This window comes from Artibeus jamaicensis, unplaced genomic scaffold (assembly GCF_021234435.1).
Source record: "Artibeus jamaicensis isolate MK-2021 breed Jamaican fruit bat unplaced genomic scaffold, CSHL_Jam_final contig_3126, whole genome shotgun sequence".
In the NCBI taxonomy this organism is placed as follows: domain Eukaryota; kingdom Metazoa; phylum Chordata; class Mammalia; order Chiroptera; family Phyllostomidae; genus Artibeus; species Artibeus jamaicensis.
This window is the reverse complement of record NW_026521723.1, coordinates 19,700,179-19,723,238: the sequence shown is the minus strand read 5'-3', so window position 1 is coordinate 19,723,238 and position 23,060 is coordinate 19,700,179. Positions and strand designations below refer to the sequence as shown.

At 41.1% G+C, this 23,060-nt stretch overlaps 2 protein-coding genes across 3 annotated transcripts in view; one reads left to right on the top strand and one right to left on the bottom strand.

Annotated features, from left to right (window-relative positions):
- Positions 1-5,275, bottom strand: part of SLC49A4 (solute carrier family 49 member 4) — a 71,567-nt gene extending 66,292 nt beyond the window's left edge. Inside the window, exon 1 of the mRNA XM_037132348.2 lies at positions 4,524-5,275. Within this exon, the coding sequence (XP_036988243.2) occupies positions 4,524-4,881 (358 nt within the window). The 5' untranslated portion in view covers positions 4,882-5,275. The remainder of the gene's footprint in view (positions 1-4,523) is intronic.
- A 998-nt stretch (positions 5,276-6,273) lies between these two features.
- The window catches only part of HSPBAP1 (HSPB1 associated protein 1), a 49,569-nt gene continuing 32,782 nt past the window's right edge, over positions 6,274-23,060 (top strand). For both annotated transcript variants that reach the window (XM_053663139.1, XM_037132358.2), the window contains exons 1-2: positions 6,274-6,469; positions 19,012-19,197. In XM_053663139.1, coding sequence (XP_053519114.1) covers positions 6,406-6,469; positions 19,012-19,197 — 250 coding nt within the window. In that variant the 5' untranslated portion in view covers positions 6,274-6,405. The remainder of the gene's footprint in view (positions 6,470-19,011; positions 19,198-23,060) is intronic.

Here is a 23,060-nt window from a genome sequence, read left to right as displayed (position 1 = left end):
TATTCTTGGCCTGCATTTTCTTAGTCCTACTCACCTGGGAAATCTGCAACTGTGGTTAAATCTCTCTGCCAACTCTGCCCATGCCCGTGCTTGCCTGACAAAACAGGCTAGAGGAAAATACACAAACGTGCTTTTGATATCAATGCCCTATAACAAAGCAGACCCTTGGTGTCCAACAATCCAACTAACTATACGTGATGCATCTCACTATGATGTTTCGGACAATCATAAACATATACAATGAGATTGGATTTGTCCTGTTAGATTATAATGGAGATAAAAAATTTCTATGTCCCAGTTACGTCACAGCTGTTGTAACATCATAGCACAAAGCATTACTCACGTGTTTGTGGTGATGCTGATGAAACAAACCTACTGCGCTGCTGGCTGTATAAATGTATAGTGCATTGAATTATGTAGAGTATATAATACTTGATAATGATAAACAACTTTTTTACTGGCTTATGTATTTACTATACTATGCTTTTTATCATCATTTAAGAGTACTCTTTCTACTTATAAAAATGTTTGCTGTAAAACACTGTTACACAGGCAGTGGCCTCATACATCTTGCCTTTACAACATACCTTGATTGCACCATTTTCTTGTATGTTTGATTTAATCTCATGTTACTTTGTACAGTAACAAGCTGTGCAGGCTTGCAGTCTAGGAAAATAGGCTATAACACATAGCCCGGGTATGTAGTGGGCTATACAATCTAGTTTAGTATAAGTGTACTCTGTGATGTCCACACAATGATCCCATCACCTAACAACGCATTCCTCAGAAGTTATCCCTGTGGTTAAGCAGCTCATAATGATAACTTCTAGTCCATTTCCCCCCACTTTCCTAGGAAATCGTTTCATAACTTATCCTTTCTCTTCAATCCTCCAATAACAGTTCCCATATCTTCACTTGTGAGGTGACAATTTTGCTTCCTATATTCTGAGAAGTATAAGCAAAGATAACTTCTACAAGCTCCTATCACTCACCATATGCATCTATATCTATACGCTCTATCTTCTCTTCTGCTACTATTGGAGAATTAGCTGTCAACGATTCTACCAAAGCTCACCTGTCTACTTGTGCTCTGGAGGACTGCATGTCTAGCCTACTCAAGGATATGGTAGAGCAGGCCTTACCTCTACCTCCAGCACTGTCAATTTCTACTGGATCCACTGGGATAATGTATCACAGAAATATGCTTCAATATCTCTTATCTTTAAAAATGTCTTCTTAGTAGCCACATTGCCTGTGGCTATTGTCCCATTTCTCTGCCACTTTTTATAGCATAACTGCTTGAAAGAAATAGCAACACTCATCTTCTCCAACTTTATCCTTGCAATTTATTTTGAACTCATCCCACCACTCCAGTGAGACTATTTTTCTTAGAGGACACCAATGTGCTCCATGTTGCTAAATCCAAGGCTCTAATGTCAGTCAACACTAGCTGGTTCTTCCTTATTGTTGCAACTGCTATGTGTTAGAATGGCCACAAGCTCAGTCCTCTTCTGAAGCAACCCCCAACTCCACAGGTGATCTCTTTCAGCTCCAAGACTGAATACATTACAGGTTGACAGATCACAAATTTAGTGCTCAGGCCTCTCCCCTGCACTCCAAATTTGTAAGTTCAATGGACAGTTTAACCTGTCTACTTGGCTATCTAATAGGCATTTCAAATCCCTGATCTTCATGCCATCTGCCCCCAAATTGCTCCTTCCACAATCTTTTACATGTCAGTAAAGTGCAGCTTGATTCTCTGACTTACTAATGCTAGAAAGTTGAGAAATATCTTAGACTCCTTTCTTTTCTTTCCATACCACCACCAATCCATCAACAAATACTGGTGTCTACTTTCAACATATACCTGGAACCTAACTACTTCTCAAATCCCCCACTGCTATCACCCTGGCTGGAAGTCACCATCAGTCCCATCCGTGTTATTCCACTACCCTAATGAGTCTCTCTGGCTCTTGTTCTCAACATAATAGCAGAGCCATCATTTTACTCCTCTGCTCAAAGTCTTCCAATGGAGAGAGCCACCCTTATTCCTCAATGACCAATATCTTTACAGTGGCCTATGACGCCCTGCATGATTCAGACTCCCACTATCTCTGACTGTATCTCCTACTGTTGTTTTCCTCAGGGCTCAACTCAGCCACACTGCTCATGGATATGCCAAACAAGTTTAGGACATGCATCTTTTCCCAAAACAGTTTTGTCCAGAACTGGCAAGTCTGGCTTCCTTTTAATCTCAGGTCTCTGCTCAAACATACCTTATTGGTAAGACCTTCCCTGACATTCTATACAGAGTATCACCCAATCACATCCCCCTTTTCCCTTGTCTCGGTTTATTTTTCCCCAAAGCACTTTTCACCATTTGACGTAGTATATATTTAATTTTATTGCTGTTGGATCCTGGATCTTCTTACTAGAATGTAGACTCTGTGAAGGCTATCTCCCCAGGGCTTAGCACACATTTAGGTGCTTTCTTCTTCTTGAACCTGTCTTCATCTGGCTTCTAGGGCACACTAGCTTTTTGTTTTCCTGTTATCCTCACTAGCTAGTCCTTTTTTATCTCCTTGCTGGAAATGAAAAGTGGTGAGAGCACAAAATCGATCTCAGGAGGATAAGCGGTCTTCTAAGCTAAACTGGACGGGGCCCCTGGCAGCAGGAAGGCCAGGGAGAAAGATACGTCAGAACGCAAGGGTAACCGGAACTCACTTCCTACGTGTGCAGATGGGACATGTGCAGGACGGCCAACATACACAAGTTTATTAGCCTTCTCCTACTGAAAAGGAAAACCACTTCCTAAAAGACAGAATTCTTAAATTTATTTTTTATTGCTTCAGCCAGTGGAAAATATAAAAATGAATTCACCATACAGTCATGGGAACTCTGAAACAACTTATCGTAATTTATTTTCTGAAGAGAATAGGTAGTCCTCAATTTTTCTGGCCAGGATAGTAGATCGAATTATAATAATAAGGGTAAAAATGAGCATTTCTCTGCCATAAAAATAAGGTTGGCTAAATTTAGCGAATAATACTGAAAAAATGCTCCTGATTAAAAATAAATAAATAAATAAATAGAAACAACAAAATAGCATTTCCCTCTAAATTTAGCCAACCTTGTAAGAAATGACTGAGAAATTGTCACAGAGTGTATGAGGTTAAAGAAAAATAACAACTAAACACAATCTGGAACCCTCCATTGTTCCAGTGGAACAGGGTGTGGTGGGGGGGAGACACTAGAGAAAAACTGATGAAATTTTTAAATAAAGACTATAATTTAGTTTAAAAGCAAACAAGCAAAGAAAACTTCCATTCAGTACGAGAACCTGGACCCAACCTCAGCACCTAGTGCACATTCTCTGCACAAGAAATTGCTCTACCTGGAAGTCCCACACCAATCAAGACACGCCTTCCAGGGCTGGGCGCCTTTCATTGTCAGAAGGTTCTTCCTTGTGTGGCTTCACCCTTGGCAACTCCTCCCAGTTTAGTTCTTCCTTCCCGAACCACACACACATGAAATCTAATTCCTCTTTTACTTGATCTCCACGTTTTATATTCTGACTCAAGTTTCTTTTTGAAGCTTGACACACCCAATTCTCTTTATGTTACACATCATGATTTTTACATCCTATTTATTCTTGCCACACAACTTTTAGAGTACTTCAGTTTGTCAACAGCCTTAAAATTAATGCTTAGAACTGAACACTGAAGTAGAGCCTATCGAATTATTTCTCTTCTTGTTTTAGACACTACACTTCTCTGCCTAAGATCATCCTCCCTTTTTCCGCAGCTACATCATATTTATCGTGCATCGTTTACTCACACTTGTGTTGTAGAATTCAGTGCCTTGACATTCAATCCTATGACCTTTTTATTTTCTTCCTCACAGAATCACACTGGCAAGTGGTAAAGTGAGGTACCTGTCCAGAGTATTCTTCTGTGAAGAGGAAGTCTCACTCATATGTAAGTTTTTTTCTGATAATTATAAATCTCAACTGACACAGCCACCTAGTCACATTCCCACACTTTAAAGCTGTCATGCACTTTTTCCCAGAAACCAGAGTCAGATCCGAGGATCCCAACAGCTCTTCCTGGGCTAGAGTCATCTATTATGCAAAGGCAACTCATTACTTCCTTACATGTGGGCATCATGTTTATTTTCTGATCTTTCACCCTCAACATCCTTCTGAAGTCAAAGCGTCAGTCATTTTTGTTAGGTGTAAAATGTACACAGCACGTGCACAGGGATGCTCCGAGGTCCATAGTATGCAAAATCGTGAACAAAAAGAGAACGCTTAATCCCTGCTGTTGCATAATGGGCCTTGATAAAAATATAATAGCTTGCAAATAAGGTTTCCCGGATTTGTTGCTTTGGGCACAGAGGGTTCCTAATCAAGAATGGGATGCCGGCAACACTTCCGTCACCTCACACAACCTCTAAGACGAAAACCGAGGGAGGAAGATCCCCCAGCACGGACCGCGCGGACCGGGTTTCCCGGAACCCCTCACCTCTCTTGTCCATGAGCCACATAAACGCGAAGCAGGGCAGGAAACCTATGGGCCCCCACAGCACGAGCAGCGCGATGTCCCAGCTGGAGAAGCCGTAGGCCTGGCGCGCCGAGTTCTGGATGGGGCCCCAGGTGTTCCAGACCAGGCCCTGCGCGAACCCCAGCAGCGAGAAGAGCAGAAGCACCAGCCACCGGCGCCCGTACACCCGCCCGAGACCCGGGATCGCCACGGGCTGTGCTGCCGCCGCCGCCGCTGCCGCTGCCGCCTCCCGGCTTCTCCAGACAGTCCCCGGTGCAGGGCCTAGCCCGGGCCCCAGCAGCGGCTGCCGTTCCTCCTCGCTGCTCCAGCCGGAGCCCATGGCGACGCGCGGCCCGCCGGGCCGTGCCCAATGCGGTCCGGGTGGCCGCCGAGGAGCTCCGCGCTGATGCTGCGAGAGGCGGGAGGAGGTGGAGACGGAGGCTGCTTCCAATGCCCTCCGCCTCGGGGGGCCGCGCCTGGTGCGCCTGCGCCGGTGAGCCGGGACGACTGACGGGCGCAGCAGCTGGAGAAGGCTGGGGTGCAGGGGTGGGATGACCCCTCGGGGGGGTGAGAGGCGGAGTGGACCCGGCGTCCCAGAGGAAGGACGAGGAGGAATCGGAAAGGCAGGAAGGAGCGCGGCCGAACCGGGGGGAAAGAGAACTCCCGGAGAGACTGTATTAGAGGAGGTTGGGCCAGGAACCCGGGTTGCTTGAGGAAGTGTCCAAGTTGTACATCATGTGCCTAATAAACAACTCGGTGACCTCTGGTCACTTAAGCTAATGCTTGCTTCTATATTGGATTACCCTTTTTTTCCTTGGGTTTGCAACTTCAGAAATTATAGGGAAAGGTAGCATGAGGTGGAGGCCTAGTACAGACCAAGATGTTGCCACTTGAAAATCCTTTTGTCTTTATGTACAGTAAGTACTGCCTAGTTTTACCAGCTTTTTGTATTACATACCCAGTATAATAAACTAGCCAGCTTTATTCATATATAAGAGCTATAGGAATGTTTCTATTTTCTCGGGTCATTAATAGGCGATCAATAAAGGACTGTGTTCATTAAAACTGGAAGGTTTGACCCCAAATGACTTAGATCCATATCCTTACGATTTTGACGCGACGGAGAGTAAACGAGAAAAGTGGGGGTTGTCGATCTCTTGATCAAGATGCCAGTTGTTTATTTTGACCTACAAATCCAGAAGTCTGACAGCTGTCGGATAGTGCCCTTGAACACAAGCAATTTGGCATGTGTGGGTGGGAAGATGAGTCGCAGGGAACACAATAAAAGGACATGTGATCTAGTTTCATACTCCCCAGCAGCTACTAAAACAAATGGAGTCATGTTGCTGTCAGAAGAGCAAAAGAGGTGGGAAGAGAACGGAAAAGCGTGAAAACCCCTACTGCGCAAGGCTGGTAGCGGTAAACGAACCGCACCACATTCCACCGCTCCCGGCCCCGGCCCCTCCCCCTGCCCCCAAAACCAAACAGCCCCTAAAGCTGCAATACAATTAAGCAGACGAAAGCGCCGAGGCGAAAAGGATGGGCCTGACTAGAAAACGAAAAGAAGCACAAACGAAGCCAAGAAAACAATATTGAAAGGATAAAGTCTGGGTAAGGTAAAACAAGCCACAACTGACACCATGAAGTTACATAACAACAAAGGCGGGATAAAAACAAACCTGCGTAGCCCCGCCCCACGCCCATCACGTGACTTTCACGTGAGCAGCGCTTCCGGAAAAGCCTGGTGGCAGGTTCTGCGCTGCCTCTGGGGGGCGGTTTGCGCACAGGAGTCTTGCCCCTACTGGGGTCCGGGTCGCGCTCCGCTCTACTTTTGGGTTTCGGGCGGCCTGCAGTGGTGCTCGCCATGGCGGCAGGGCGGGGGACGACCGCTGATACGGGCCCTGCGGATAGAATTGGAGAGGAGGAAGGTAGGTGCCAATTGACTCTCTTGGCACCTCTCATGTGGCCGTTTGGTCTAGTGGCACTGCGTTGAGCTGTAAGGAAAACTATTTGTAGCGAACGTGGCTTTTCTCAGGTTGAGGCATCCAGATTTTTTATCCTCACCCAGGCCCTGCCTGCATCCCCGGATCCTACCGGGGGTGGTGTACGCAAGGCGGGGTTTTGAATGCTACGGTGGATTAAAATTAAATTTGTGAAATTGCAGCCCACCCTTGAGGTACATGCAGGTATCTGGGATCTTTGTGAACAGGGATTATGAGCTTTGTTTGATTTCGGTGGAATCCTGCTATACAGAACGGTTGGGGTTTGTAAGCTCCTGAGACTTGAGATCCGTGTTAGCAATTACTGGAAGACTGCACCGTTCCTGGTACCGCTCTGGGGACTGCCACAGGACCCAGCGGTCGTTTATAATAATGTTTTTCCCCAGTCGAGTAAAGAGATACAAAAGGAAAAAGAATGACTAATATAAGCGTGACGTAAATACTATTAGAAGTGCACCCTGGGTGAGGTCTGTCACTGGGAGGAGAGATCCCAGTAGGGAAAAAAAAGCTTCAAGGTGCGAATAGTTGGAGGTGGGCCTTCATGATTGGATGAGGTAGTGAGAAACTCAGGTGGTAGTAATGGGGAGGCGTGGGAAACAGCAGGAAAACACAGGATGGACATGACTGGAGATCAGTCATGTTTGCCTAGAGGGGGAGATGACCGTTCCAAAGAGAAGAAACGAATTATAACTTTCTATCTGACCACAGTCTCCTGCTTTTATAAGGAGGAGACTCAGATGCTTGTGTACCTTAAGGAGACAGTTTTCGAACTTCATCTATACCTCCAGGTCATTGATGCTTCCTTTTTTGCTCATCTGTATCTCCTAATTCAGTTCAGAGTTCATGTCATGGTTTATCATTATGATCTCTCCCTTGAAAATACACTGTCTCTTGCCCCCCCCCCCCCCGCCTTTTATTCTTCTGGCAAAACCCATACTCTAGATGAACCCAATTTTTTGCCCTCTTTGCACCTCCACCCATACAGATGAATTTTGCTGGGAAAAGGCCTGGAAAAACTGATGATACTATAAGATGAAAGTGGTCACCTTCTGGAATGTTCACTCAGCAGTGGCCTGAGATCCTTTCGATCATCTGTTTCTGTGTCAGCCTACTTGTACGCTCTTTTATCTCTTATTTTCAGCTGATGACTTCTTTGTAAATCAGGTCAATTCTGCATCTAATCCACCACCTTTACCTCCTTCACTATCAGATCCTTGTCCAGATCATCCACATTTCTCACCAAAATTGCTACTATATCTTCAGGTCATGTGCCCTGTGTCCCAACTGGTACACCTCTAAACCCCTCTCTGTTTGGGAGCAAAAAGCGACACTTCCTTACTTAAAATTCTTCAGTGAACGTAGAATAAAATCCAGATTCCTAACCATGGCCTACCTAAATCTTGGATGTGGGCTCTGCTCTTGTCTCCAGGAACATGTCAGTCACCCCCTTCCTCTTAGCTGCTTTTCACATGGCTGGTTCATTGATCTTCAGGTTTCAGAGTATGTCACCACCTGAGACCTTATCAGAACAACCTATTTGAAACACTCTTTGTAGTTTAAATGGCCTCTAACCCTAAATGTTCTATGATACACCATGCTACTTTTATTTTACTTATCACAGTCTGTAATTACTTGTTTATTATTGTTCTTCCATTAGACCTTATGTACTTGGGCGGTAGGACCTGTATCTGCTTTTGTTCACCTCAAGCAGCAAGTACAGTGCCAGGCATGATGGACATTTAATACATATTTGTGGAGGGAATGAATAAGGGCACCCTGTACCAAGTCCAGAGGCAGGAGGAGAGAGAGCTTGGCTTGTTCCAGGAACTGAAAGGAGTTGGTTTGAGCAGTGGTGAGAGAAGAAGAGGGATCCTGAAGGGCACCTTATACCAATTTAAGAAATCTCGACTTTATGACCATGGGAAGCCTTTGAAAAGCCTGGCGGTGGGGGGACAAGTAACATGATGATCACATTTAGTTTTAGGAAGGTCACTCTGGCTGAAGGGTAAACCATAGATCCAAGGGAGAAAGACTAAAGGACAAAGTACTTAATCCCCATTAGTTTCAGTTTTCTTCTCTGTAAAATGCATGATTATTGTGAAAGTTTAAAGATACTTATAGATCATCTGCCATAGTATCTGGCAGGAATTGTGTATTTAAGAATGGTAACCATTTTTATTATTAATAGAAGAAGCTGGCGGCATTGGTGACTGACTGATGTTGAAACTGAGGGAAAAGAAATTAGGGATATCTGAAAATGTCCAGACTGAGAAACGACGTGTAAATTAGGAACCTGAAGAAAAGGGGAGGTGGCCGGGACAGCACTGTTGAATTTTTATGTGGATGTGTAGAGTTTAGTTTGGAAGGGTGCTTCCGAAGATGTCAAATGTGCAGCAGGGGAAGATAAGCTTTTTATTTTTTATGGTATTCACATACCATAAGTTCATCCTTTCAAAGTGTGCAGTTTACTGGTTTTTACTATTTTCATAAAGTTGTGCAGCCATCACTACTATAATTCCAGAACATTTTCATCACGCCCAAAAGAAATCTGGCACCCATTAGCAGTTGCTCACCATTCACCTCTCTCTCCAGCTCTTGGCGGTCACTAACCTACTCTGGGTCTCTACGAATTTGCCTATTCTGGACATTTCATGAAAATGGAATCACATAACACAAGGCCTTTTGTGTCTGGCTTCTTTCCAATAGTGTAATGTTTTTAAGGGTCACCCGTGTTGTAGCATGTACAAGTATACTTCATTCCTTTTTCTGATTGGATAATATTCCGTACATAGTTTGGATGTACCGCATTTTGTTTATCCATTCATCACTTGATGGACACTTAGGTTTTCACTTTTGGGCTATTAGGGCTAATACTGCTGTGAACAAGTATATGCAAGTTTTTGTATGAGTGTATAGTTTCAGTTCTCTTGTCCGTATGTCTAAGAGTGGAACTGCTTGCTGGGTCATATTTAGCTTTTTGAGGAAATTGGTGATTCTTGATCTGGAAGTCCTAAGGAGGGGGGAAAAAGTGATCAATTCAGTTTCATCCCTGGTAAAAATGTACTATTCTGGTGAGTGATGGCAATAATGGGGTGGGAGGGCATACATGTGTGAGTGGAGGGGATGTGTGTGAAATCTCGATACCTTCCTTGTAATTTTGTTGTAAACCTAAAACTGATCTAGGAAATAGCCCTAAACAAACAAGTATGAAACATTTTGTTAAGAGTCAACTTAGATTCTGAGTGTGAGATGTTACTTCCAGGATCACACATTGGTTAAAGCATTTCAGTGAAATAAAAATTGTAATTCTTTAAATCTGACTCTTTCAGATTTCAGTTGGGCTCTCATAGTTTTAGTTATAGCTAGGTTCATAGCTCTGTGAAGAGAAGGATGTGTTCTTCCTAACTGCTCCTTCAGTCCTGCTCAGGGAGGTATCTCATCACAGGGTTGTGCAGACTTGAGTCTAGTGTGTGGCTGACACTCCCATACAACTAGATTTACTCTTTGGTAGTGATGCCATACTGTCTGTGTCATTCTTGTTCTCATTTTTTAAAAAAGGTCAGGGGAGGCCCAGGAATTTAAAGAAAAACAAAAATCTGTGTGATGTCAAAGAGTAAAAAATTCCCATGCTAGAGCACATGTGTAATTCATATGTAGCTAAAATATTTCACACTTGATAATGATGATGAATAGTAGGGAAAAATAATACTACTGAATATTTTTTAATTGTGGTAAACAAGTAACAAAAAGTTTACCATCTTTGCCATTTTTAAGAGTACTGTTTAGTAGTGTTAAATATATTCACATTGTTGTGAAACATCTCCAGAACCTTTTTGTCTTGCAAATGAAACTGCCTTCTCCACCCTCTGTCAGCTCTGGTAACTGCCATTCTAGTTTCTGATTCTATGAATTTGCCTATATTAGATACTTTGTGTAAATAGAATAATGCAGTATTTATCTTTTTGTGATTGGTTTCTCTCACTTGGGATAATGTCCTCAAGGTTCATTTGTGTTGTAGCCTGTGATGGGATTTCTTTAAAAAATGTTTTTATTTACTTAGTTTTAGGGAGAGGGGAGAGAAGGGAGAAAGAAAGGGAGAGAAACATCCATGTGTAAGAGAAACATAGATTGATTGCCTCTCGCACGCCTCCAACTGGGGACCTGGCCTACAACCCAGGCATGTTCCCTGACTGGGAATCAAACTCGTAACCCTTTAGTTCACAGGCTGGCGCTCAATCCACTGAGCCACACCAGCCAGGGCTCTTTCCTTTTTAAGGCTGCATAGTATTTCACTGTATGTCTTTACTGCATTTTGTTTATCCATTCATCTGTCAGTGGACGTTTGGGTTGCTTCCACCTTTGGTTGTTATGAATAGTGCTGCTGTGAATGTGGATGTGCAGACATCTCTTTGTGACTCTACTGTTGAATGTTTTTTATGAAACTTGAAATAAAATAACCAATTTATTTTGGATTATGAAAGATTTACTCAGTGGGAGCTGAAGTGATGGGACTATTTTGGTAGCAATTTTGAAGATACCTTGGAGCATTTTAAAGAGCTTTTATTGAATCTTTTGAGACACTGTTCTTTCTAATGCTCACCTCACTTAAAATGTATATTTACTTTTCCTTGCTTTAGGTTTAAGACCAGTATTACTTTTGGATCTGTCTGGTTCATAAATGGATTAAAGTAAGGAGGAGGGGTAACTGGGCAAGAGTGACCAGTGTAAGAAGACAGGAAGAAGAGGGTGGTAGCTGTCCAGCATGTAACTGTCTCCAGCCTCCAGGTGAACTGCCTTGGGTGTTCACTACCTTCATGTATTGGCATTGGCAGGGTAAAGTCACAACAGCCTCACCATTTCTATTTGTGGTATCTTCAGTGACAACACCTCCTAGACCTTGAAATTCAAAGGATTTATAACTATTCATCCATTTACTGAAGTATTATATTAACTTCCAGAATTTTATTAGTTTGTACTAATGTTTAAAATAGTGACTGTAAAATTAAAGAATTATCTTTGGTGTACATTTTACCATTTAATCTTTCGTCCTTTTGTTAACTAGTACTTGCATAATAATTCCGTGAGTGGCCCAATGTTCATTATTTTTTACCCTAATATCGACCATTCCTACTATCTTCCATTTCAGAGGTTTTAAAATTTCTTGTTTGTGTTTCCACTAGTTGGCAGACTGATGAAACCCTCACAGGTTTATATGTTTAATTTAGGTTATAGGTTTAATTTAGAAATAAATTAGATCACCATGCCAATTTTTTATTCGTGCTGTATCACTATGGTGAGTCTCTGTATTTTAACTTGTGGTGTATTCTTATGTCACCTTCTGAAAGTTTTTGAATAAGATTGAAAATATTAAATTTAAATGTTATCATTATTAAAATTTCTATTAAAATTCAATGTGACATGAGCTGTGATTTAATTTTAATTTCAGGATCTTTGTTGTATTCTATTACTACCAGGAGAGTATTCTGGAAACTTGTGTTAGTTACATGCAGATTCAGGGAAAGTTCCTGGGACTGAAAATCTACCTCTGTAAGAAGAGGGCAGAGAAAGACTGAAGAAAGAGGCTGACCACTCCAGTATGGTAATTAGTGGAGATCAGTAAGGGAAATCTACATATGAGAAGCATCTTGGCTGGCTGCAGGGTGACATGGTTTCCTCCACCTCTTGGCAGGCGTCCAAGAATTACATATGGTAAAGGGGAGCATATCATAGTTACTAGTACGTGAATGCGACCAGGTACAGGAAATTACTTTCTTACTTGTTCAGGATAATGGCCTGATCCAGGAACCAGCACCTACCGAGAGGCAGGGGAAGGTGCTGGTTTATGTCAGAGTGCACGTGGATTACAATCAGACCATCTCTAAAGGGCGTTTGTAGTAAGCAGTCTCAGTTCTGGCTCATGTGCAGCTCTCAGTCCTGTAGTGGTGACATCATGGAACAGTCTCTCCTTCACAGCTTAGTATATTTTTCTTATTCTTGTCTTGAATTGTAAATCTTATGTCCAAATGCACACCAGATATTAATTGACTGAAGCAGGTTGCTAGGAAATTCGGAGAAATTAGATTTCAAATTATCTTGTTCTTTTCATTAATTAACTAAAGAAAAAACTACTGAGAAAGGGCAATTTGCTTTTTGATGTTATTTCATGATCTCCAAAGAATTAGTAGTTAATAAAGCTGTAGTAAATTGCCTGAATAACATGCTATATTTAGAGGGAGGAGAGACTTGTTGTACAATACCTAAATTACTAATCTGTTTTGTTTAGAAGTTTCTAAGTCATCTAATTAGACATTGCTGCTTCCAGCAGTTTTAGACTTAAATGCATTATCCTTTAAAGGCTGTTAAGGTTGCTTCATAATTTTTATAGCTCTTTGCAAATACTTTTGACATGGAATGACTGGTGCATCCCTTAGGCTATCTAATTATTACAGTGTAGATTGCATTCTTCTCTAAAGGAAATTGTAACTCTTAAGTGTATTAATTTAATGGCCCGGTTCATTGTTGATTAAACTTTCAGAAACCAAATTAGTTTTATCTCACAACCAGCTGATTGTTTTATTACACCGATAAAGATTCTCTAAATATGCTAATTTACAGAATTAAATTAAATCCTGCTGCTCTGCACTGTATCTGTTTTGTAACACTTTTCATTCACGGAGCAGGTTTGAGCATTCCCTATATTCCAGTCACTGCACCAGCTGCTTTAGTTTTTAGAGTTTCCTATTAAATAGTGTCTTGCCTTTTTGGGTCAGATCATTAAATACCTTAAAAATTTAACATTATGTTAGAGGAAAAATATGAATTTACTTCTTTGAAGCTATTCTGTCAAAACACTAGTCATGTTGTGGGAACTCTCAAAGCCATACAATCTACTGGCTCTGATTTCAGAGAAGCAGAATAAAGAAAACCCCAATTCCAAAGAGTTGGTGTTTCTATTTATCTCTGCCTTTAAACATCTGGAAGTAAAATGTTCAAAGCTTGAAAATTTTGCAGCTGTAGAGCTGACAGAATGCTGCAGGGTCAGACCAGCCATGGTGCATCCCACGTAAGCCACAGTACATCACAGGGATGTTAAAAAGAGAAAACAACAAAAAACAAAATTCAGCTGAGTAGAATGTAGACATCTTACTGGCTTTATTCAGCAGTTCATGAATCAGGCAGGGTGAGAGTACGGAAGTTTTACTAGCAAAAAGTGGATTGGTTGTGGCGAGGTCATTTTCCTTAGAGAACGTCAGGGTCTGTCAGGCAGCTTGCCTCACTACTGCTGACCAGGTGATGCCTCATTGGTTTACATTCCGTTTCTAGGAGAGGCTGAAACTGTAGTCAAGTCTTGGATTGGTGACTTGGGGTTTAACATAAGTGACTCCATTTTGGGCCTGTTGTGTTTTTAACAGAAAGAATATGGTTGTCCTTGAGAACAATAGCCTCAGAAGGCTAGGTATTATACTAGTTATGCACTAAGAGCAGAGTCTTGACTATAAGGAGTTAATTTTTTTTCTTTGTGAAAGGATTCAGGAGGTAGAATTTCACTGGGTTTGGCTCAGTGGCACAAAGCTGGGCATCTCTGTACCCTTTCAGCTGAAGTTGCAATTTCCCGGGCCTTTCTTTTATCTTTCAAGTTGGCTAACCATTATGTCTGTTTTCCAGGCCAAAGGTAAGAGAGGAAGAAAAGGGTAAAAAGGCTGACTCAGCAACTTCCAGATATATCTCCAGCCATTCCTATCTGCAGAGGAGTCTAGGAAATGTAATTTATTAGCTATTCCCATTGCCCAAAGTTCTTTTAGTAAGAAAGGAGAAAATGGGTATTGGGTAAGGTAGGCAACCAACAGTCTCTGCTGCAGGGGTTAACACCACACACACACACGCACACACGCACGCACGCACAACGTTTCTCCCTCCACAAAGTCACATACGGATTTTTTATCTATGAATCAATCTGAAGCTTTCCTGAATCTGTTCACCTTTTCAGCTTATATTGCCTCTCCTGAGTTTTTAGTGCTAGTGCAGGTCCCTCAGTCTCAACTCTGTGGAACCAGGGTTGTGCAGGGGAAAGAGCACTGGACTTGGAATTGGGGGACCTGACACGGTTCCAGTTCATCCCCAGGGTGTTGACCTTTGATATCTGAGCTACCATGTCTTCCTTTGGGTAGTAGTAATAAAATACCTCTTCAGCCTGTGTTTTACAGGGTTGTTAGAGGATCACATGTGCATTTTTATTTTAATGTATATAAAAGTATGTGGCAAATTTCTCCATCTTTACCATCTCTGCCTTCATCACTGCCCCTTCTTGTTGTTCAGGGCCCTATTAGACTTCTCACATGGCAATTTCAGCAGCTCTCTGGGTCAATTCCAGTCCCTACATCTCTACACATTTCTACATAGCCCTTTATTGTTAATGGAGATAATCTACTGTGGAGAAAATGTTTAGTAAGTAGTTTTTACTTTTAAACATTAAGTTGTTTATATTTTCAGATTTATGTTGTAGTAGTAGATGTTTTATGTATTTGTGTATACATATATAGTATATGAGAATGTATGTATAGTTTATGATTAATTATTTTGTTAAAAGCAACCCCCCCCCCAAAAAAAAAGCAAATTCCATACCCTGGCTGGTGTGGCTCAGCAGATTGAGCTCCAGCACACAAACCCAAAGGTTGCTGATTTAATAGGGCACGTGCTTGGGTTGAAGGCCAGGTTCCCAGTGGCGGGTGTACAAGAGGCAACCGATTGATGTATCTCTCCTTCTCTTTCTCCCTCCCTTTCTCTTTCTCTAAAAGTAAATAAATAGAATCTTAAAAAATAAATAAGCAAATTTCTATAACATGGGTTACTAGGTTAGTGGGTGCTTCTTTGAGACATCTGCTTTATTTTCCCAGTTGTTTTTTAAAGGATAGTTCTAATTTATATGCTATGAATAAGAGAGTATTATGAATGTATTGTGGCTTTTTATGCATAGTCTAGCAAAACTATAAAAATATATAATAAAAATGTAGCTTGTCCATTTTTTACTCATAGAATCTAGGGACTACACGTCCAGAAAGATGTAGTGCATTGCAATCTTGGTAACCTTGCATTTATAGGCCAGTATTGGTTCGGACCCTAAAAGTGGGAAAAGAAAAACATCTTAAGGAAAGAGAAAATTTTTTTTATCCCTCGTCGCATGCTGTTTTCTGTAATAAGACTCTTCAGTATTTAAAGGTCACTTTAAGGCAGACTTGGGGCTTCTTTGTCAGTGAGACCTAAGGGTGCTGGCACCCTCCCTTGCTCCGTGTCGTCCCCAGCTCTCCTGCCCGCCTGCCCGTCCCCACTCAGCATCCACACTGATTTCCTTCTTACTTGGAAGCCCTGACGACGTAGAAGGTGACAGATCATTGTCAAATGTCAACTGCTGAAGGCTTAGAGCCTGCTTATATTCACCAAGGGTTTACAGAAGGATTCCGAGTTTTTGTCCTTGTCTGAGAAACAAGGCCAGATTGGCTTAAATTTTTATCGTCTTTAAAAATAAGCCTTATATTCAGACAAGTACTTAAGTTCCTCTATGAGTCCTTCCCCATCCCTCTTCCTTTTATCAGAATGTTTAGGAAAAAGTTGGATGATGAGAGAATTTGTATTATTTATGAGCTCTTTTTTTTTTTTTTTGGTTAAGTGTAATTATAGATTAGGTAACTGAAATACATGGTTTAAATGACTTAGAGACACATAAATACATGATTTGGGGGTCAGAGTATGAAGCGTTTTTTACCTTTGCCAAAAAACTTTCATCTTAAGATGTCTTTTACTTGTTCTTTTATTTAACAAACATTAATATTTACTATTCTATCCAAAATTAACATTCTCTGATTCTGTGAAATTTATTGAAGCAGTTAGTGCATAGCCCCTGTGTGGTTTATAGATGCAGTTAAGTCCAAGGATAAACATCCTGGTACCTAGTACCTTTTTTATCCCTTTACATCTTTTTTAAAGTATATTTTATTGATTATACTGCTACAGTTTTCCCAATTTTTCTCCCTTTATTCCCCCTCCATCCTGTCCCCGGCCATCCAGCATCCCCCCCCCTTAGTTCATGTCCATGAACATATAAGTTATATATATAAGTTCTTTGAGTTCTGTTTCCTATACCATTTTGATATCTCCCTGTCTATTTTATGCCTACCAGTTATGCTTCTTCTTCCCTGTGCCTTTTCCCCCTTTATCCCACCTACCACCCCCTCCCCACTGACGTCCCTCCATGTGATGTCCATTTCTCTGATTCTGTTCCTGTTCTGGTTGTTTGCTTAGTTTTTGTTTTCGTTGTTTTCTTTTAGGTTATTCGTTGGTAGTTATTGTCATTTTACTGTTCATATTTTTTATCTTCTTTTTCTTAGATATGTCCTTTTAACATTAAATATAATAATGGCTTGGTGATGATGAACTCCTTTAACTTGACCTTATCTGGGAAGCACTTTATCAGCCCTCCATTCTAAATGAAAGCTTTGCTGGATAGAGTAATCTTGGATGTAGGTCCTTGCTTCTCATGACTTGGAATACTTCTTTCCAGCCCCTTCTTGCCTGTAAGGTTTCTTTTGAGAATTCAGCTGATAGTCTTGTGGGCACTTCTTTGTAGGTAACTCCATTCCTCTTGCTGCTTCTAGGATTCTGTCCTTCATTTTAATCTTGGCTAATATAATGATGATGTGCCTTGGTGTGTTCCTTCTTGGGTCCAACTTCTTTGGGACTCTCTGAGCTCCCTGGACTTCCTGGAAGTCTATTTCCTTTGCCACATTGGGGAAGTTCTCCTTCATTATTTGTTCAAATAAGTTTTCAATTTCTTGGTCTTCCTCTTCTCCTTCTGGCACCTCTGTAATTCAGATATTGGAACATTTCAGGTTGTCCCAGAGGTTTCTAAGTCAATCTTCCCTTTTTTTAAAATTCTTGTTTCTTCGTTCTGTTCCGGTTGGATGTTTGTTTTTTCCTTTTGTTCTACATTGTTGCTTTGAGTCCTGGTTTTCTTCCTGTCACTGTTGGTTCCCTGAATATTTTGCTTTGTTTCATTTTGGATATCTTTCATTTGTTTTTTCATTTTTCAACCAAGCTCAGTCAGTTCTTTGAGCATTTTGATTATCAAGGCTTTAAATTATCAGATAGGTTGGCTGCCTCCTCATCACTTAGTTCTCTTCTGAAGCTTTGCTCTGCCCTTTCACCAGGGCCATATTTCTTTGTCTCAGTGCACCTGACAAGTTATAAGGAGCGGGGCCTTAGATATTCACTCTCCTTGCTGCTGTGTGGTGCTGCCCGTGGGGGAGGGGCCAGAGTGGGGGCAGTGCAGCTCACCTGCTGGGCTCCAGCCCACTTTCCAAGGAACTGTTGAACTGTCATGCGAGACTGGGGGTTTCTCCCGCTGCAGCAACCCCGTAGTCCACAGTCAGCTCTGAGTCTCAGTTTCCCCTTCAGCCAGCCCAGTCCGTGTGGTCCGCTGCGTCGCAGCAGGCAGCCCCGCCCCCACGGTCCAGTTGTGACACTGAGGCTTCTCAGCTGGCCCTGCCTGCGGGGTCTACCACCTTGCCACGTGTTCTTACTAGTCTGGTTCTGGTTGACTGTTTCTTTAATTCCTTGGCTGTCTGAGTTCCATGCAGTTTGGTTTTCTGGCACTTCCAGTTTATTGATTTTAGATTGGTCGTCATCCTCCTTTTGGTTGTGCGAAGGGTTTCTACCTACATCTCCATCTTGGCCGGAACTCCCCTTTTAAATCTTTTAGTAAAAATAATTCCCCTTTTCCTGTTGACCGATATATATTTATTAATTCATTAGTCTTTTTGGCATAAACATGTGACAAAGCAAGTAGAATTGTTGCTAACTTCAGCAACTCTACTTGTTCTAGAGATGTTTGTACCAGCATTTCTTACGTAATCTTCTATTTAGGAAGTTATATTTTCAAAAAATGCGTATCTTAAAATTAAAAATTAAAATTGCATATTTTAAATAAATAGTTGGGAAGCCTCTTAAAAACACAGAAAATTGTAAATATTTTCAAACATTTAAAATTTAAAATAAATATTTAGGCCCTGGCTGGTGTGGCTCAGTGGATTGAGCGCCAGCCTACCAACTGAAAGGTCTCCAGTTCGATTCCCGGCCAGAGCACATGCCTGGATTGCAGGCCAGGTCCTCAGCTGGGGCATGCCAGGGGCAGCCGATTGACGGTTTCTCTCACACATCGATGTGTCTCTCCCTTTCTTTCTAGCTCCCTTCCCCTCTCTCTAAAAGTAAATAAATAAAAATTTTAAGAACTTTTTAAAAAGAAATATTTAAGAATTACAGTTGAGGCTAAGTATTTCTGTGAACAGTAATATGTGAAGTGTAAATGCAGTGTAATTACACAAAAAGATTTGCCATAATAAAAACAGCGCTGGCTACTTTTTTATATTATATGAAGTAACTTTACAGTTATCTATATGTTGCTCTATTTCTCCCCCTAGGTAAACACGTCAAACCTTTCACGCCAGAGAAAGCAAAAGAAATTATCATGTCTTTACAACAACCTGCGATCTTCTGTAACATGGTTTTTGATTGGCCAGCACGACACTGGACTGCTAAACACCTCTCCGAGGTCCTTCGTGGCAAGCAGATTCGATTCAGGATGGGAATGAAAAGCACAGATACGGGTAGGACCATGAGTAATCGTAACAGCATTGCCTCTTCAGTGGCATTTCCACATTCCCAGTAGTGGTTTCTTTATCTCTAGAAATCCTTTGTTTGTAATTCTCTCTTTGAGCATTCGCAGACAGGGAATATTTTATTAGAAGTTCTAGAAGGACATGTGTGTTCAGATTGTTTTTTAAGAAGGAACAACCTGTAGTTTGTGATTTCAAGTAAAATGTTTTTGTTCATGTATGGGATAGGCACTTCATAAATCATTGTTAATGTGCCATTATTACTGTTCCTGGGTGACTGAAAAAGACCAGTGCTAGTCTAGTAGTTGCTCCCACTTTGACTCCTATAGGTGTGTCCTTTGATTTGTGGCTTCAGGCACTATTTATAGTGCTCAGTCTTGGTTGATATTTTATCTCTGCTTTATCCGCTGTGTGACCTCTATTGCATTGCATAACTGTGAAATATATGTAAAGCTGTAGTTTTCATTCTCTTAAGCAATGAGATTTTGCCAGCTCCTTCTCTTTCCCTAAAGACTTGTAACATTTTGATTGTTTGCCTAGTCAGATAAAGCAATTGTTGTAATCTCTAAAAAATAGTTAATTTAATGGAAAGATGCCCTGGCTGGTTGGTTGGAGTGTTGTCCCTTGCACTGGAAGGTTGCCGGTTTAATTCCCAATCAGGACACTTGTCTAGGTTGCAAGTTCAATCCCCAGCTGGGGCATGTACGATAGCCAACAGGTGATCTCTCCCCACCCCACTTCTTCTCTGTTGGGAAGCAATAAAAAAATGTCCTCAGGTGACCATAAAAATTAATAATAAAGGAAGGAAATAGTACTGTTTCTAATCGAAAGGAGTTCCTAGCCATTGGCTTCAGAATGTGTGCTTAACTTATATTTAGATATGGGTACATTTGGTAGTTTAGAAATTCAGTGTTTTAAGTACTGCTGTGAAGTGGTTCGTGAACATCCATTAATAACTGAATTGGAATAGAAAATATCTCAGCTTCTCCAAGCTTCTTTCTTTCACGTTGACCTTGTAGGAGATCTCATAGAAATATTTGGATTTTGGTGTCTAGAATCTCCTTGTAGTTCCATGACAGGTGAAGCTGAAACTCTGTGGTTTTCATTCTGATTATAGACCAAAATGTTTACTGAATTTTAAAATTAAGTGCTAGACCAGCAGCAGCTGTGTAAAAGTCAGCTTATGCTTCTTGATTGTAGTCAAATATACCTTCCACTTTTTGAAGGCAATAATTTGGAGAAACATGGGAATTGTAATTTTTTCCCCATTCTGATTAGACTCCAAATATAGTACTACTACTGATAGCTAACAGTTATTGAGAGCTATTGTGTCAGGCAGTGTTCTGTGTGATTTATACGTATTAACTCTCTTAATCATTTTCAGCCCCTCTTAAAACAGTACTGTCACATTATCCTGTTTTATAGATGATGCACAGTAATTTGACATTTTTAAGTTGATATTAAGCATTAAAGAAAGAGAAAGTAGAATGTCTTGGTGATTGTGAGGAACTCCTCAGACTTTTTCCTAAAGACATTTTGTTGTTTTTTTATGATTCAGATAAAATTCACATAATGTAAAATTCACCATTTTAAGTACACAGTGGTTTTAGCACTCGGACAGTGTTGGGCAGCCATCACTACTATCTAATTCTGGAACATTTTCATCAGCCCGTAAGGAAGTCCAGTCACCCTCTATTCTACCTTCTCCACAGCACCTGGCAACCACTGTCTACTTTTCTGTTTTTATTGACTTGCCTATTCTGGATACCTCACATAAATGAAAGCACACACTATGTAGTCTTTTGTATCTACTTTCACTCATTGTAGCATGTTTTCGAGATCCATCCATGTCGTAGCATGTACCCGAACTTCATTTATTTTTATTGTTGAATAGCATTCCATTATATGTATATATCACATTTTGTTTATCCATGAATTAGTTGCTGGCCATTTGGATTGTTTCCACTTTTTGGCTGTCATCAATAAGGCTGCTATGAATATTTATATACAAGTTTTTGTGTGGACATATGTTTTCATGTCTCTTGAGTTTATACCTAAAAGTGGAACTGCGGAGTCATACAGTAACTTTGTGTTTAAACCTTTTGAGGAACTGCCACACAGTTTCCCAAAGCGACTGAACCATTTTACATTCCCACTCCAATATATGAGCATTCCAATTTTTCTGTCCTTGCCAGCACTTTTTCCAGTTTTGATTCCAGCCATCTTAGTGGTTATGAATTATCTCATTATAGTTTGATACACATTTTTCTTGACTAATGATGTTCAGCATCTTTTTATATGCGTATTGGCCACTTGGATATCATCTTTAGAAAACTGTCCAGATCCTTTGCCCATTTTCTTTCTTTCTTTTTTTTTTGCCAGTCAAACATTTCATTTATTTATTTTTAAAATATATTTTATTGATTATGCTATTACAGTTGTCTCATTTCCCCCCTTTATTCCCCTCCGCCCTCGCCCACCCGCATTCCCCACCTTTAGTTCATGTCCATGGGTTGTACAGACACGTTTTTTGGCTTCTTCATTTTCTATACCATTCTTACCCTCCCCCTATTTTCTATCTACCGTCTATGCTACTTATTCTCTGTACCTTTTTCCCTTCTCTCCCCCTCCCCAACTGATAACCCTCCATGTAATCTCCAATTCTGTGATTCTGTTCCTGTTCCTTTGCTTAGTTTGTTTTTTGTTTTTGTTTTTGTTTTTTTGTAGGCTCAGTTATTAATAGCTGTGAGTTTGCAAGTCCCTTTAACATTTCATATAATAAGGGCTTTGTGATGATGAATTCCTTTACCTTGACCTTATCTGGGAAGCACTTTATCTGCTCTTCCTTTCTAAATGATAGCTTTCCTGGATAGAGGAATCTTTGATATAGGACCTTGCCTTTCATGATTTGGAATATTTCTTTCCAGCCCCTTCTTGCCTGCAAGGTTTCTTTTGAGAAATCAGCTGACAGTCTTACGTGAACTCTTTTGTAGGTAACTGTCTCCTTTTCTCTTCTGCTTTTAAGATTCTGTTCTTGTCTTTAATCTTGTCTAATATAATTATGATGTGCCTTGGTATGTTTCTCTTTGGGTCCAACTTCTTTGGGAGACTCTGAGCTTCCTGGACTTCTTGGAAGTCTATTTCCTTTTCCAGATTGGGGGAGTTTTCCTTTATTATTTGTTCAAATAAGTTTTCAATTTCTTGGTCTTCCTCTTCTCCTTCTGGCACCCCTATGATTTGGATGTTGGAACGTTTGAAGATGTCCTGAAGGTTCCTAAGCCTCACCTCATGTTTCTGAATTCTTGTTTTTTTATTCTGTTCTGGTTGAATGTTTCTTTCTTCCTTCTGCTCCAAACTGTTAGATTTGAGTCTTGATTTCCTTCTCGTCGCTGTTGATTCCCTGTAGATTCTTATTTCTCATGTGACCTTCATTGCTGCCTGGGTCTTTTTTATGCTGTAGAAGTACCCACTGAGTTCCTGGAGCATCCTGATAACCAGTGTTTTGAACTGTACATCTGATGGGTTTACTATCTCTTCGTCAATTAGTTGTTTTTTTTTTCTGGAGCTTTGAACTGTTTTTTCATTTGGGCCTTTTTTTTGTCCTGGTGGGCCTGTTATATAGTAAGGAGCGGAGCCTTAGGTGTTCACTAGAGCAGGGCAAGTCACTGGTTGTTATGCTGTATGTGGGGAGGGGTCCAAGAGGGAACAGTGACACTTGCTCCACTCTCTGCCAGATTTCAGTCACTTCCTCTGCTTCCCACAGTCAAATTGGGCCTTTCTGGTGCTGATTCCGGTGTGGGTGGGCTTGTGTACATTCTAGAACCCTGTGGGTCTCTCCAGCAAACTCTCCTGTG